We start from the raw sequence: 15,958 nt of genomic DNA, 5'->3' as shown, positions 1-15,958 counted from the left end.
ATAGTGTGAAGAAAATCAACAGTTACTTCTCAGTTATGACTGACTTCAGCTTCAGTCCACTCCCTCTGAATCTCCGCCAAATTTTTTAATCGTCTGCTTGACAATCCGCTGAAGCCCACGGTCATCCATGGTATTTCCATGATATTCAATTTTTTTGAAAGGATCTGTATGTGTATGTACATGAATTCAAGCTTTCTCTCTCACACACACACTTTTGTAACATTCATGGTGGCAGATGCAGGATCCACTCTACTCTGCCACCCTGCAATTATTAAATATGGCCCCCATTGCCCCCTTTTTCCGTCAATTGACATGAACACAAACACAGGCGCACACATGACACGACTACCTTGCCTCATTTAACCTAAGTGTGGTGAAATTGTTGGGGAGGGGCCAACCGACAGAATGACCTGCTGAGCTGCTGGTCACAACTCTTAAATTAAATAGGATTTGAACATTTAATAACTTGTCAAACACTTTCCATTGACATTTGTCTGGCCATGTCTGTGCACTGTGCAGGTGATGGAAACGCAAATGAGCATCTTTCTAGGACATGGATCTACTGGCTCCACCCCTGTACGATCTGCTTCCAGCTCTGCGAGTAAGTCCTGCCCTGCAAGGCCTGTCATGTTTGGTATTCACCTCTGTAAATCAGTCCTCAGATTGACTGTTACCTTTTCCATTCCATACACAGGACGGAGAATTCAGGAGTCTTTCCGAAGAAGAACATTGAACCAACCTCAAAGAGGCAATTATTTTTATTCTTTTTTAGTCATCTCTGGTGAAATGTGTATTGACGAGCAATAATGACTTGAAATATGTTTAACTTAAAGTGGAACTGTCATGGTGAAGCCCATGCCCTATAATAGTAATATGCCAAACAGTAACATTACCTGGATGAAATTAGTATTTGTTTGTAAATATTGTAAATACATTACACCTTGGGGGCTACACAAGAGGTGGTGGTTAAGTGGAGCACTGTTTGGGTTGGAGATGTGTGTCTTCACTGTAGTCTGTCGCCCATGTCACTGCAGCGTCTCAGCCGTGCGGGGAAGCCTTCCTGCCTGGGCCATAGTTAACACTCTGTGTGCTGTGTCCACGTAATCCTCCTGCAATCTCTCACGTTGTAAAATCCCTTTTTGACATTTTATAGACCAAATGACTAATTGATTAGTCAAGAAAATAATTGACAGATTAATCAATCAAATAATCGTTAGTTGCAGCCCTAAACTTAAGTGACTGAAACTGAATAACGTAAAGTTACATTATCCTTCAAATGTAAAAACAGTATTCGTCACTGCTGGCTGGTAACTGTGATAGTTTTTATTATGCTTACACAAGAACACATCCCATCTTAAAAGTATAAATTCCACCAGAATACATGTACATCTGCAGGTGTGTTTGCGTTATTCTATGAACAATTTGTCATCATTTCTAATCATGTAAGAGATGATTTCAGAGATAAGTTATAGCCATAGACTGCACACCTTTTAAATCAGACTTCCACAGAGGAACACAGTGCACAGGTTCCCAACCTTTTTTGGCTTGTGACCCGATTTTGATGGCACACAAATCTAGGGACCCCGGACATTCAAATGTTTTGCTAAAATCAATTTGTTAATAGTTGTAATACTATTTGTACTGCTTTGTAATACCACTGTACTCCATTCTGAAATCTGAATGAATGTGAATTAATTCTGACTTTTTTCTCAGAATTCGGACTTTAATCTCAGAAGTCACATTTTTCACGTGACGGTAATCCTCTTCGGGAGTTTACAATAGTCTTATGCTTTTGTTTGTTTTTTCATTTTTTTCAGACGACCCCATTTGAAATCCAGGGTCACTGCCCCAAGGTTGGGAACCAGTGCATTAGTGTGTATGCTGTGATCCCTGACTGTCATAACAGCTGTCTGTCGTACCAGCTGGATCATCACTGAAAATGTCCTGGGAAAGGATCTCTAGAAAAGAGTGGGGAAAGAGCAACAGTTGAACTCACAACTACAAAGACTGAATGGTTGATTAGAACTGAAAATGCCAGACCATCAAATAGTCTCAATAAGTAAGTTTAAACAATTGAGCACAATATCCATAAAAAAAAAAGTTAATTAAAAACATTTACAAATACGAAGACTGAAACATCTGTCTACATTCGACCTATACACACAGCTGGTGAGTTCACTGAAGGGAAATGGATGTGTGTCTGTTTGGATCAGAGCGGTGGGCGGGGCCTCACATTAGGAGGTGGGATTCCAGCACGGTCTCACTCCAAGGGCTCGTATATCCCCGCTGCGTTGGAGGTAACGCGCCCTGTTGTGCGTATTATGGAACGCACGCGGTACTGTGGCGTGCTACCTCCAACGCACAAAGGTGCGTGACAAAGCTAGGATATAGAACGCCGTCGGAATGATAATGTGTTGCAGATTCATCCACTACAAAACCATCAGTAATGTCCGGGATACATGGACATGGGCGGGGCCTGAATGAGGGTGTCCAGGGCTTTCTGGACACTCGGGTTGTCAAAATTGATGCCTGAAGCAGAGCTGGGAGGCCTCTGTCCGCCCGGCACGGCCGGGATGCCATACCCCAGGGGAGGAGGGGGCATGGAGGGACGGGCCCCTAACATCTGAGGGCTCTGCGAAGCGACTGGGAGGGCCGAGGAGTGGGACATGCCTGCAGGCGGGTGCTGGCCCATGGAGCCGTAGCCCTGGGAGGAGCCGCCCGACGGGGGCGCCCCGACACCGCTGTTGAACAGGCTGAGGATTTTAGCCTGCAGCTCCTGCTGATGGCTGGGGTTGGGCGGGGCGCTTGAGACGGGAGGGATGCCCGCATGGCTGGCCTGGGGGGGAGCATGAGCGGAACGGGATGGAGGCGGCAGCACTGCGGACGGGGGCTGACCTTCCAGGTGAGAAGCTGCGGACGAGACCGCAGCTGCATGAGGGTTCATGCGTACTTGTTTGTCCTTCAGGTACGCAACAAGTCTATCCAGCTCCTCCGGCGTTACAAACCTGCTCTCGGACAGCAATGTGATGGTGGTCAGCAGGGAGACGGGGTGGCGCTCTCTGTCGGGCTCCCTGAGTAGCACCTGGTCAGCCATCTTGGCAGCCTTCACGACAATCTCTTCACGCTCTTTGTCGCGATGTTCGAATTTGTAGGTTTCATAGTTGTGGGCCACCAGCATCATGGCGTCCTGCATGGGCATGTTCCGATGCTCTTGCGGCGTACCAAACAGGATGTTCACCGTGCAGGATCGGTGCACCTGGTGCTGCTGGGTAATGATGATGGCAAAGGGGGTGTGAGCACGGCTGACATCCTCCAGGGCCTGGGTCAGTGAGACCTCTGAGTTGAGGAAGATCAGGTCCACCGCCATGCCCGCATCGCGGACCTTGCGCCCGACTGTCTCTGCGTACTCCCTATTCTGCGTCTTGTTGACAACGATAACGGAGCAGTCGACAGAGTGGTCGGCTTCGTAGCGCCGCAGGAGCGCTTCGTAGTACTGCTGGTACAGTTCATTACGGCGGCGCTCCTCTGGACGACTACGATCATCTGGAGCTTCCGGCTCCCGCCGTCCGTTCCCTGGATCTCTGTACGGGTCCCTGTAGGGATCTTCCTTCTTCTGGTAATAGTCTTCGGCGCCGCTCCCGTTGCGGGAGTGCCGATCGTACTTCTCTCTGTACGCAGGATCCCGTGGATCTGGCCTGGGCTCCGGCCTGGGCTCCTTCTCTCTGCTCTCGTTGCCACGGTAACGGCCGTCGTGCTCACGGGGGTGGCCGGCCGGCCTGGGCTCCCTCCCCTCTCGGCTCTCCCGCGGCTCGCGGACGTGGGGCGAGCGTGAACGGGGCCGGCTGTCCCGGACTCGTGGAGGGCTCCGCTTGACCACAGGTTTAGCTTGCCGTCCTTCCCATGCCAAATTCACACCTAATCTTTTACCTCGATATTCTCTACCGTTCTTCCCCGCCTTTGCAGCTTCGGCTTCATCAACGTGCTCAAATTGTACAAATCCAAATCCACGGAACATGGACACACCGACTATCTTCCCATATTGTTTGAAGAGATCAAACAAATCGCTCTTTTCCATTTCTGAGGTCGGCAGACCGCCGACAAAAATCCTTCTCTCCAAATCTTTGGGATCATCACTGCTGCAAGCGGTAGGGCTGGCTCTTAAGTACGACATGACTGAATTCCAAAGCGGTCGGGTTTCCTTCTCCGTATATCTGAAATGTTTGTTTTGTTCCTTTGTGTCGGGTCTTTAAATCGTTGCCCACGATCGAAAGAAATGCCACTTAGAAGTTAACTGGAGCCTGGGTGCCCTGGATTCTGTGTCCACACAAGTCCCGATCTGAAGTCTCTAAAGGGCATCAATAACTGTTAAAAGATAAAGAAAAACACATGTCATGGTGGTTTAACTAAAGATAGCATGTCTGGAAGGGTCTCAAATAATTAAATTTGCTGTGTACCACCCAGGTAGTGTAATAATATATACAGTACATCACATTATATTGATAACTAAGGTCGCTTTCACATATAAGCTGTTTAGTCCGCTTTAACCGCGCCAAGTTTGTTTCCTCGGATAGTGCGGTTCGTTTGGGGTGGTGTGAAAGCGCAAACGAACTCTGGGGCGGAACAAACAAACAAACTCTGGTCCGCTTGAAAACGTGGGTCTCGGTTCGCTTCCAAGTGAACCCTGGCGCGGTTCATTTGTTGTGTGAAAGCAAACCAGACTAAACACAAGAGCGCCAGTGCATCTGATGCACTCATGCAGTGCATCATGAGTAGAAGACGGTAGAATGGAGCAAAACAAAAACTGTGGCGTGCACACGTGTACAGTGCCTGTGCACCGCGTCGTGACATGGCTACGTCGTCATAACAACACATCGTTTCTCAACAGCTGGCTTGCGGGCGGCTATCTCCTTCGGTACGTAGGCTACTCGTCTCATCTGCAGAAGGAAATGTTAAACAACTTTCTGCCTCATCTGCTGCTCATATTCTTGTCAAATATTTATTTGATAGTAACACCAAAGTAAAAGCAGAAATCCCAATATTGCAGGTGGTGCTGCTCCATGGTTTCTGTTTTGTGGATTCACTTGTGTTGTTCAGTCAGCCCTCAGCCAGGCAAGAAGCCTGCTGGAGAGAGGAGAGATTTCCCTTCTCTGTTCTGTCCAGTAGATGAGTGACTGTTTCGACCACGTGAAATTGTTTAGAAAGTTTGGTGCTTGGGACAAATTGCTGTGTGAAAGTGAACCAGACCAAATGAAAATCGCAACAATGTTGCAACTTCACCCCCCCGAATCGCACTGAGTCCACCAGCTTATATGTGAACACGACCTTATTGGACAAATTCAGTCAAAACTACTAGCTAGTGCGTTACTGAACGCACTGAGAATGAGAGCTTATAAAAAATAAAATAAAACGATTAAAATTTCTTCAGAGTGGATAAAGATGTTTAAATGTTTAAAATAAATTATTCTAAAAGGATAAAGACGTTTTAAAATCTTAAAAAATATAGGATAATGATATATACAACATTTGTGGAACTCGTTGCTATGCCCGAGTGGAGCATACAACAATAATGAATGGTGGCCGAGAACCCGGAAGAGGGTGTGACTTTGGCAATGTTAAGCTAAGCTACAAAACAAATTTGTCCCCGAGTGGTATTTCTCGCAAGTTTATTACTTTATAATCTCAGAGAACCTCTGAGTTTTTAGCTATCGTAGATTTTCCACTTAATCTCAAATAATATCCGAGTTTTTGTCTTGTAAATTTACGACTTTAATCTCGAAAACACGTTTTCCCCGCTCTCTCTCTCCTCAGAACATGAATGTACCCCCTCCCCCACCGTAATTCTTGGCAGATGCAGACACCAAATACAGTGCAGCTCGAAATGCACACACAGGGCAAAACAAGAAAGCTAACGCTACCCCAACCCAGGCCATGCACGACCGAGGCCCTACCTTTCTCCATGGAGCACTTTCTTCAAAACAAAACGAAGATGTGGCGCTAATAACGCTCACGCCGCCTGTCTATCTGCTGCAGCCAGGAACACACAGCCAGGAAGTAATTGTTTGACACCGGAAGTTAGAACGAGTGCGTTGAGACTTCCGGTGGTGTTCCATAACAGCGCGGAGCACCACATTTCAGGTCAGTTTAACACCACTTTCATCACATAGTAACGTTATTCCCCGGCTTTAACCAAAGCTACGCGCGCAATGACAATCTCCTCTGTGTGTTTATATTCTGCTGTTCATCATCATGTTGTACAGAAGTCATTTAGCGCCAGTCATTCATGCTAGTTTGCGCGAAACGTTTAGGTAGCTAGCGCCTACTGCTCTTCTCACAACAGCTAACGTTAGCTACAACCACGCGCGCGGATAGCATACCCCGTTAACTTCATTTCTTGCTAAAGCTGCTATTACAAATCACCTAACGTGTCTATGGGATAAATTAAACTAACGAAGTATAACTATATCGCTGATTCGTACCGCCATCTCCCCAAATGGCCTACTGTACAATAATAAACTGGAGCATAACTTTAGCCCCTTTCGCCACTTTGTTGTCACTGCTTCCCCGAAACGTGCCTCACGCCAAACTTCGTTCGTTAGGGTTAGCTATGGTTCCACGTAGCCTCGACGCGAGACTCACTCTTCATTCTGAGTCTCGGCGTAGCAACCCCTAGGCCACATTCAGATATAATCTGTCGAGACGTATTGTAGTCCGACTGTAGTACGTGGGGGTGGGCGGATCTCACTTCACTCCCCCTTTCTTTTTCGCCTTCTCCCATTCAAAACAAGCATAACTTCCCCACCCCCATTTTGTCCTTATGGTAACCAGACAGCATCTCCAGTCTAACACGTTGACTCCGTCCATAGTAGCATCAAACAATACGGTATGCATACTTGAAACGTGGTTATGTATAAAGAAAGTATAAGCCTTTGTTTACACTTGGCGCTTAACATATTAGCAGAACTGAAGCTTGAGGCAGGCTCAAGCTGAGCTGACGCTTAACTGGTCACACAAAAAGCCTTCTCTTTTCCTCAGTGAGCCTTGAACCCGCCCACAACTCCCATTGACTTCATACCTGGCAGCTTCACCCCTCACGCTTGGAAAATAGGACTGAATCCTGAACGATCGCTTGAGCGTGCTTTGAGCAAGGCACGCGCGCGGCTGGTGTGAACGGCTTCGCCTGTTAACAAGGATGGCGAAATGAAACTTGTGGGTTCAGCGTATATGGAGCTTAGGTTCAGCGTTGCTTCGGCGTATGGTGTGAATGGGCTGTAAAACTGTCTGACGGGGGAGAAAGTACAATCTCTCGTCTTGCCAACAAGATGACTGACTTCTGCCTGACTTCCACCAAAAACACGTCATTACCGTAAAGCCCTTTTCCCACATGCGCTTTGTACCGCAAAATGACCGGAACGTGGTCAAATGCCTGCATGTGGGAAAGGCGCCGTGCCGGTATAAGCGCGACCCCGTCGTCGCGGCCATTTCACCAGTTTTGAGCCAGTCAGAAGAGCGGTATGCCGCGATAGACAGGTGAGAAAGGGGTCCAGTCATTTTCCGCTATCAGTGGGCTGTGACTTCGCGGACCAGGTTGCACACAGTAGACAGTCCAACACCAAATACACAGCTGATTGTTCGATATTCCCCTGGTGTTGCGTACCACCAAAGGACTATTGCCAGTCGCAGACTCAGCACGTAGTCGAACGTACACCGGGACATGCGAAAATGACGCTTCCATTCCACGTCGTCAAAATTGTTCAGAGCATCTTCCCAAAATAAATTCCCTCCTGGTCTCTCTCGCTTCCAGACGGCTCTAGTCTCACGCAGCAGCGCAGAGGTACATAACACTGTCATGATCTGTCCCCGGTTTAGTCTATCTTCATATTCTGCACGATGTTGAGCGGAGAAGACTGCGAACATGAATCTGTTTCTGTTCGCACGTATATCCCTTTCCATTTTCGCCTTAATTTGTCTGCGTCGCTGTCTACGTTTGAGGAAAAAGCGCGTCAGCAATATTATCAAAAGAGTGGACGCCGGCTCCATGTTTGTTTGTTGTTTTTTTCTGACTGGCCTCAGTGGCCTGCAGCACAGACCCCAGGCCACTCTCCCCCGCCCCCCGCCCACTCCGCCGCACCCCACCCCACCCCCCAACATACCGGCTATTTGACGAGTAAGATTCTCACATTCGAACGCTGAGGTGTGAAGGGAAATTCAGGGAAATGTCCGATATTGACTTACAGGTAATTTTCCGGTACGCATGTGGGAAAAGGGTTTAAGTATGAGCGCAACACAAAACATACTGTAATGAAAAAAAGAGAGTACCCTGCGTCTATTTGGGACCGGTGTTTATTTACCAAAACATGTTGCCAGACCTGGCGTCTATAAGGGACCTGTGTCTATTTGGGACTCGGCGTTTATTTGAAGTTTTACGGTATTTGTGCCAGAATAGCCAGTGTTCCAGAATTTAATGAGTAATTCATTATAGCTACATGTAGGAGTTTAGTCAGAAGTTGAATTAGCTAAATGTAAGTAAGTATTCATAATCATTTTACCAGACACCCCTTGTCAACAAGCTCCAGTAATTCTTGGATTGATGTATGTTGTTTTCTGTTTTCTTTTTACCACTGGAAGTGAGTGCTTTCTGGTTTCTGCTATGGAAAACATACAAGGCACCCAGGTAACGCAACTGGAGCCTCATGCTTTATTAGAAAAATGAGGGATTGACCAATATGGTTTTTCCATGGCGGATACCGATTATCGGTAATCAAAAACCGATAACCGATATTTTGGAACCAATATGCATTTGCAGTAAAAATGAAAATCTTGGTGTCAACATTTAGAATAACATGACCCGTTGTTGAAATGCATTTACTTCAGTTTATCCAACTGCAATATTAATTGAAAATATTCACATTATTAACATTGAGCAAAGTCTTCTTGATCTCTGTGTGTGTGTGTGTGTGTGTGTGTGTGTGTGTGTGTGTGTGTGTGTGTGTGTGTGTGTGTGTGTGTGTGTGTGTGTGTGTGTGTGTGTGTGTGCGCGCGCGCGCGCGAGCCCTCTGATAGGCTATTACTTGACATGTAACCAATGCGATAGCGCTGTGGGCGGGACATTGCTCCACAGCACAGAGGGAACTTGAACTAACAGAGGCTGCTGCCTGCTGCATCAGGGCCAAAATAGTGAATTTTTAATTAAATGTATTATATCGGCAAACGGCCAATGAAATATATATACAGTATATATATATATATATTTATTTTTTTCAGATTTCAGATTTATTTCGCCCCCCACACACACAAACAGTTGACATGTGGATCAACATCAAGACACAATTGTGTGGAGTGCCAGGTCTCCCAAGAAGCTACTTAAAGCTTATAGCAGGAGCCTGAGCAGGAAGACTTAAAACAAAACTTAAATACAAGTTACTGCATGCATACAGTATAACACAACAACAATTACACAACAGGACAGTTAACAGACAACAAAACAAACAAAACAATCCCAGATCAGTGGATAAGTATAAGTTATACATACAGATTAAGCAGTTGTTCTTCCAGATCCGCGGCCCTCTATTGGTTATACTTAGACTGGTGCATTTCAGTCGTCTTTTCTTACCATAAATAAGATGTGTATTTCTGGTATTAAAAGAATGAGCGGGGCGGTTGACTGGGATGAGCTTGGAGAGTCTTGGATTTAAGTTATGGACAACTTGATACATCATGATTGCGTTTTGGTGAATATTAAACTCAGCAAGCCTCAGGAGATTATAGCTATGGAAGAGGGAACATGTGGGTGCGTTGAAGTCCGACCAGGATACGGCCTGAAAATGCCGATACAGACAATCAGCAAAATGCTGAATATCGCCCCGATAATCGGCCAGGCCGATAATCGATTGACCCCTAAAAATGATCCTTGATAATTGGGAGAAACAGTAACAACCATTGATCAAATTGATCTGATAGATCTAAATACATATTGCTGTTCCTCCTGTTTTAAATGGCCCCTACCTGTTGTTTCTTTTTATACTGCACTGATTATTCTTCATGATTCAAATGGAGTTGTATATTTAATGAGCACTCCGCTTGGTTTGTTTGTTTGTTTGTGTGTGTGTTGTGTGTGTGTGTGTGTGTGTGTGTGTGTGTGTGTGTGTGTGTGTGTGTGCGCGTGCGTGCGTGCGTGTGCGTGTGGCAGGCGGTGGAGAGTGGGCGCTGATGGGGGACGAAAAAGAGACCTGGAAAGTGAAGACACTTGATGAAATTCTACAAGAGAAAAAACGCAGACGAGAATTAGAAGAGAGGACAGACCCCAAGCCCAAGAAAAATGTAAAGGATAAGATAACATGCTGATACATATCTTTTTTACACAGAGATCCCACAACATCGCTGTTCCCAAGGCCCACAAATAAGCCAGCATTGCATTTTGACACAGAAAGTGCGTTTAGACAGCATGCCGGCTTTCCGCAAGTAAAAGAGGCCATGGAGATGTGAACAGCTGTACCTACCTGCTTCCGAGGGAAATACAAAATATCAGAAGTAGTATTGTAACATTGTGGATGGTTTTGAGGAGAGACTGACACAACAGAGGAAATATACTCACCTGTAGCCCATGACTCATCACAGAGGGGTTTATCAGATGCATGCTTAAAACAAATCCTACCCACCCACTCCCCCCCCCCCCCGAATCGTATCGTGGCAGACTTTGCGACATCAGCTATATTGTATCGTTGTCCAAATAATCTATAATATCGTATTGTGATGAAACAGGATTTCTGCATATACCCTGAAGGCCACACCATTCCATCCTTGTGACTTTTAAACAGGAGGCGAGGCGTAAAGCCGCAACGGCCCCGGCTTGAACGGGCTGTATAAAAGGGGATACGGTCTTACAACAACTGGTGATGGACATTTCTAGCCAACACTAGTCGAAATTCACGGGGCCAAAGTCGACTTTTTGTCAAAATTCGCCCAACCATAAAAAAATAAAATAAATTGCGAGTCAAATTTTACATGGTCTCCCCTGATTCTAAGTATAGTTGAATCACTTGGTTTGACAAAGTACATTTTTTTAATAGGCATGTTATGCAAGGTCTATGGAAAAATGAATGGCGGATGAAACTCATGGACAGGGAGAGGGGGTGACTTTGGCAACCGATTGTCATTAGGCAACCAGACCTACGTTAGCAACGTTAGCATTAGCGTAGCGCCGAGATGGCTCAGGGAACAGTAGACAGAAGATCAGCATTTCTTCATGCAGTAACAAGCCTTGAAACCTTTTCCTTGTGTTGCTGTAATAATATAGACAGTTTAGAGACATTTTTAGCATTTCTAGAGCTACTGGGTGCTGCTCACAAGTGCTGCTACTGTCAGAGCTGTTCTGCTCCAGTGGTGCGCAGCTCCTATGGCAATAACACATTGACAAAATGTAATTCTTGAAGAGACAGGTGCTGGTAAAAATTAAAAACGATAAATAATAATTAAATTAACGATTTTTGACTTTCAATAATAAAAGTCGATCTTGATAATAAAAATGATTATTTGAAAATTCGAAATTCGTTGCCCATCCCCAACAGCAACCAATGATATACCCCAAATATTTACTGTATAAAAGGGGATACGGTCTTACAACAACCAATGATATCCCCAAAATATTTGGCTTGAAAGTGGTCAAATTCAAATGTTGAATATTGGCAGCGTCAGTCCAAAAATAAAGGAATTCAGTAGGAGTCTTAAACATATCAGTTGAAAGCTAATCTGTGGTACATTCAATTGGGTTGATTGATTGTCTGTTTCAATGCTGCCTGCTACCCACTAACTTTGGAAATAGCAAGGTACCGGTACATCATTGACTTTACACCTCTCTTTATACTCTTGCAATGGAGTGTGTGGCAGTGACCCTCTCTCCTGGCCTTTAACGATGTGTCCTCTCCTCTTGATTGGTGCAGTTCGCACCGTGCCCTGTTCCACAGGCGGATGATCGGGAAGCCAAACGAGACACTCCGGAGGAAGGAGAACTACGGGATCAGAAGATGGAAATAACAATTCGGAATTCCCCGTACACACGGGAAGACTCTACAGAGGACAGGTACTTGGTTTGTGGGAAAGATCTGTCAATATTGGATTGAGTAGATGGTGGAAATAAGTAGGCATGAAATAGTATCACTGCAAAATGTGTCATGATTTAAACATGTCAGAGTATGAACGGAATTTTGTTGTTGTGCTGAGTTACGTGGTTCCCACCGTCATGGAAAACCTGGAAAAGTCATGGAATTTCAAAATCTCATTTCCCAGGCCTGGAAAAGTCACCAGGGTCCCTGCGGCGGTCTTAAAGTATTAAACAAGGCTAGGTCCAAACCTAGCTTGGGGCCAGCATGGAAAAGTGTTGATGAGCCTTTTGGCTGTAGCAGGCAGCGGCATTGTTAATGGGAAAGGCTGTTAGTAGGGGTGTCACAATATATCGTCCCACGAAATTTCGCGATAGTAAAACGTCACGATATGTATCGTTGAGATGAAATCTCATATCGTGAATTTTTTTTTTTTTTTTTTTTTTTTTTTTTTTTTTTTTTCCAAAAGTAGACAAAGAAACGTCTTTGTTTGTTGAAGTTCAATGTGTGGAAAGTAGCTCAGTTGAACAAGTCTCTGAAGAGACACATGAGAAGTTATACAGGAGAGAAACCATTCAATTGAGTTTCTGGCAAAACTGTTTACTTGACAGGAAAAACTGAAGATGCATAAAAAATAGACTAAGAAAAGTCTTGTTGTTTGAGTTTGAAGAAAAACTGAAGATGCATAATGAGAATTTATACTGCTGAGAAACCTTTTAGTTCAAAGTAAATCTAAGTGACGGTGTAACTCATTCTATTTCAAGATAAGCCTTATCTCCAATCTCATGTTTTTTCTAGTTGTTATTGTAATAACAATTTCCCACAACAGCATGTTTTGTATTTGTGCATTTCAAATAAAATACTACTTTTCCAGTCATATATTGTCATTATTCAAGTTTAAAAAAATATTGTTAAAATCGTATCGTATCGTATCGTTATCGTGAACCCAGTATCGTGATACGTATCGTATCGTGAACTGAGTGTATCGTGACACCCCTAGCTGTTAGTGGAAAAAGTATGAAGGATATCATGGAAAATCACTATGGTAAGAAAGCCCTAGAAAACAATTATGTAATTATGAACTTGAATGTAATAAAACATTTTATTATAATACTCTCATTCATACACAATAACTTTGTGAGGTGTGTGTAGATTGTAATTATCTAAAAGATGTGTATTTGTCACATTAAAAGGACCCCACCCCTCTCTATAGCCTCACGGTGGCCTTTCTTCAACTTCTACTGTTGTAATTACATCTCTGCCAGTTAGCACCAAAATCATAAGATCATCATGAAATAGGGTGTGCTGCCTGTCCCCTTAAACTACGGCTCTGTCAGAGCCCAGTTATGGAAAGTGACTACATGGTGCTACTCTAGTCTATCAAAATGTCTTCGCTGTCATTGATTGTGTTGCATAGTTGTTTTCTGTACTGTTGACAAAATGTGATATTGTAAGTCGCTTTGGACAAAAGCCGTAAATGACGACATGCAACATGTTTTGTTCTTTAATCAAAAACCTAGATGCTATCAAACTTGTCAAACATATTTCATTGCAGGATGATGTATTTTGGTGTACACAAATAGGACTGGACATGTATAGCCTGTTCAGCGCTGGCCCAAAAAAAGTATCCCATTTAAAATCCTCAAAATAATAGAGAGCAGTGGGTCAGGTCAGATCATTGTGTCACTGATTCTTGTCTTAAGCCCAGCCCACACATGATGATTTTTCTATGGGGAGAGCGGTGCCTCCGTGCTACCCTTGGCGTCATGCACCGCTCAAATGTGCCACCGTGCGCTGAGGTCAAAGTTCACATTGTTTAAACTTTGACCTACTTATACCACTGACCTTTCTCCACTCTACCTCGCGGTGAGAGAAGAGAAGATGGCTCATCATGTGAAGGCAGCTCTAGAATATATTCTTTGCATTCATGCAGGGGAGAAGAAGATGAATCGCTAGCCATCAAGCCCCCCCAGCAGATGGCGAGGAAAGACAAATCTCACCACAGAAAGGACGAGAAGAGAAAAGAAAAAAGACGCCATCGCAGTCACTCTGCTGAAGGAGGTGCGGCCGTCGCTGGACTGCTCATTTTTTATGCATTTGGTTCCCATAAGCCCATTTCAGCAATGCTGAATCAGCATGCACCTGAACATGTGTTTTACAGCTGTGACTACACCTGAACATGTGTTTTACAGCTGACTACTACAGGGCTTCAAACCACTTGTGTGTGTGTGTGTGTGTGTGTGTGTGTGTGTGTGTGTGTGTGTGTGTGCTCCTGCAGCAGGGAAACACCCACGACCCAAAGAGAAAGAGGAGCGAGAGAGCGACCGCAGGAAGCGGCAGTGGGAAGAGGAAGCCCGGAGAGACTGGGAGAGGCAGAAGCAGAAGCGACGGGAGCAGGCCCGCGCCCACTCACGCCGAGAGAGGTAACCAGCAGCCCCGCACAGGCACACCTACCACATCAACTCACATTGACTCCTCACACACACTTTTAACCACACACTGACTGTGTTTATGTGGACTGCAACATTCCAATATTAACAGGGCTAAGATCATACTCTGAATAAGACATTGCCATGTAGACAGCATTTTCTGATGACCTTAACTGGAATAAGGTCATATTCGGAGTATGCAATAATCAAATTGAGACGTGGAGTATTCCAGTTGCATTGGTGTAATGCATCATTGTAGACATTTATTAATTAATTGCACTATGGCGTCCCATCGGAGTTTCGCAGCATTTTGCGACACGTACGGCAATCAAATTGCTTGACTACGCATGGTCTAGCTTCCAGTGAGTGTTGTGCAACTTGTTTACAGAAGAAAAGATGGCTTCCACCGGCAAAAATAAGTCTAGTGTACCATTTGACAGTGATACCATTTGTTTATTATATCACAATCGCATTAGCAATATTGTCCCCAATAATCGCAAATCGCACCTTTCCCCCCAAATCGTGCAGCACTAGATAAAAGTCACCTGAAAACGGCAACCTGGACAAGTTATCGGCCAGATCAGCCTCGAGAACGCTATGGAGCATTCACTCATTGGTAATAAAAAAACACGTTATTATTATTCATTAATTTCTTCCAAAATCGTACATAATGGGCCTTTAAGGTCAATAGTGGGATTATTGCAGTTGATGTAAACGTGGTCAGTGTCACATACTGTCCATCTTAAATGCAAAGCTTGAAGTTTTTCACCTCCTTAATCCATAGTGCATTCATGTTGATGCTGACTGTGCGCAGAGTACTTGTAGGGTTGCCCAGCAAAACGCTCCATTATGTGAATGGAAATGAAAAAATGTCAAAAACTGAGGAGCGAATAAATGCTACTCAATGAAGGCACCTGTACACAGCCTGACGTTACCCGTCCTAAGGCCAGAGACTATTGACTATATAGCCAGGTCAATTACCCAGGATCCTCTGCCTGCACTGTTCCATCTGGCCTCAGGAGGTTTGAACTTCACATTGTTTGACCAAGGTTGTATTATTAACATGATGCAATATTTCACACAATGTCCCTTGAGCTCAGTACAACATATAGCAGAAATGACAGCATATATTCCAAAACAAGTCCCATAGAGCAAGATAACCATTCTTTAGACAATGGTAAAAACCCCCACGAATGGTATCTTCCTGTGTACTAGCTCTGATGTCACCAAAACCATATCTATGCGGCAGCAGTTGGGCGGCCCCCTCCCAAACAGAACTCCTGCGGCCGGAGTGCGGTAAGTATGGTTTGATACTGAAATGAAACGAACATTGGTGCAACTCAACAATTACTCTGTAACAAAAGCAATACATTGAAAGTAGCGTGTGTGTCCACATAGCGTTTGTTTGTTGTTGTTTGTTGAAACCAGATGATA

General features: G+C 44.7%; 2 protein-coding genes across 3 annotated transcripts in view; one reads left to right on the top strand and one right to left on the bottom strand.

The window, feature by feature from the left end:
* Positions 1-838: 838 nt before the first annotated feature.
* On the bottom strand, positions 839-6,062 carry LOC310778060 (nuclear receptor coactivator 5-like). Of its 2 annotated transcripts, none has more exons than XM_083638379.1 (2): positions 5,949-6,062; positions 839-4,345 (listed from the first exon to the last, which is right to left on the bottom strand). In XM_083638379.1, the coding sequence occupies exon 2, from the start codon at positions 4,169-4,171 to the stop codon at positions 2,441-2,443; it is 1,731 nt and encodes a 576-aa protein (XP_083494505.1). In that variant the 5' UTR covers positions 4,172-4,345; positions 5,949-6,062; the 3' UTR covers positions 839-2,440. The 2 variants fall into 2 exon arrangements, with proteins under 2 accessions (XP_083494505.1, XP_083494504.1); XM_083638378.1 differs by having other exon boundaries at positions 839-4,362; positions 5,949-6,040.
* Positions 6,063-6,099: 37 nt separating this feature from the next.
* The window catches only part of LOC310778774 (cyclin-dependent kinase 11B-like), a gene marked incomplete at its 3' end in the record, with an annotated part of 29,090 nt that continues 19,231 nt past the window's right edge, over positions 6,100-15,958 (top strand). Inside the window, exons 1-6 of the mRNA XM_083639221.1 lie at positions 6,100-6,135; positions 10,187-10,317; positions 11,937-12,076; positions 14,029-14,156; positions 14,374-14,518; positions 15,740-15,820. Of these exons, the coding sequence (XP_083495347.1) occupies positions 10,207-10,317; positions 11,937-12,076; positions 14,029-14,156; positions 14,374-14,518; positions 15,740-15,820 (605 nt within the window). The remainder of the gene's footprint in view (positions 6,136-10,186; positions 10,318-11,936; positions 12,077-14,028; positions 14,157-14,373; positions 14,519-15,739; positions 15,821-15,958) is intronic.

This window comes from Poromitra crassiceps (assembly GCF_964638095.1).
Source record: "Poromitra crassiceps genome assembly, chromosome: 6".
In the NCBI taxonomy this organism is placed as follows: domain Eukaryota; kingdom Metazoa; phylum Chordata; class Actinopteri; order Beryciformes; family Melamphaidae; genus Poromitra; species Poromitra crassiceps.
This window is presented reverse-complemented; position numbering and strand designations above follow the sequence as displayed.

What these genes read in the sequence shown, in the direction of transcription:
- LOC310778060 (XM_083638379.1), bottom strand. Translation starts at nt 4,171, where the DNA reads ATGTCGTACTTAAGAGCCAGCCCTACCGCTTGCAGCAGTGATGATCCC.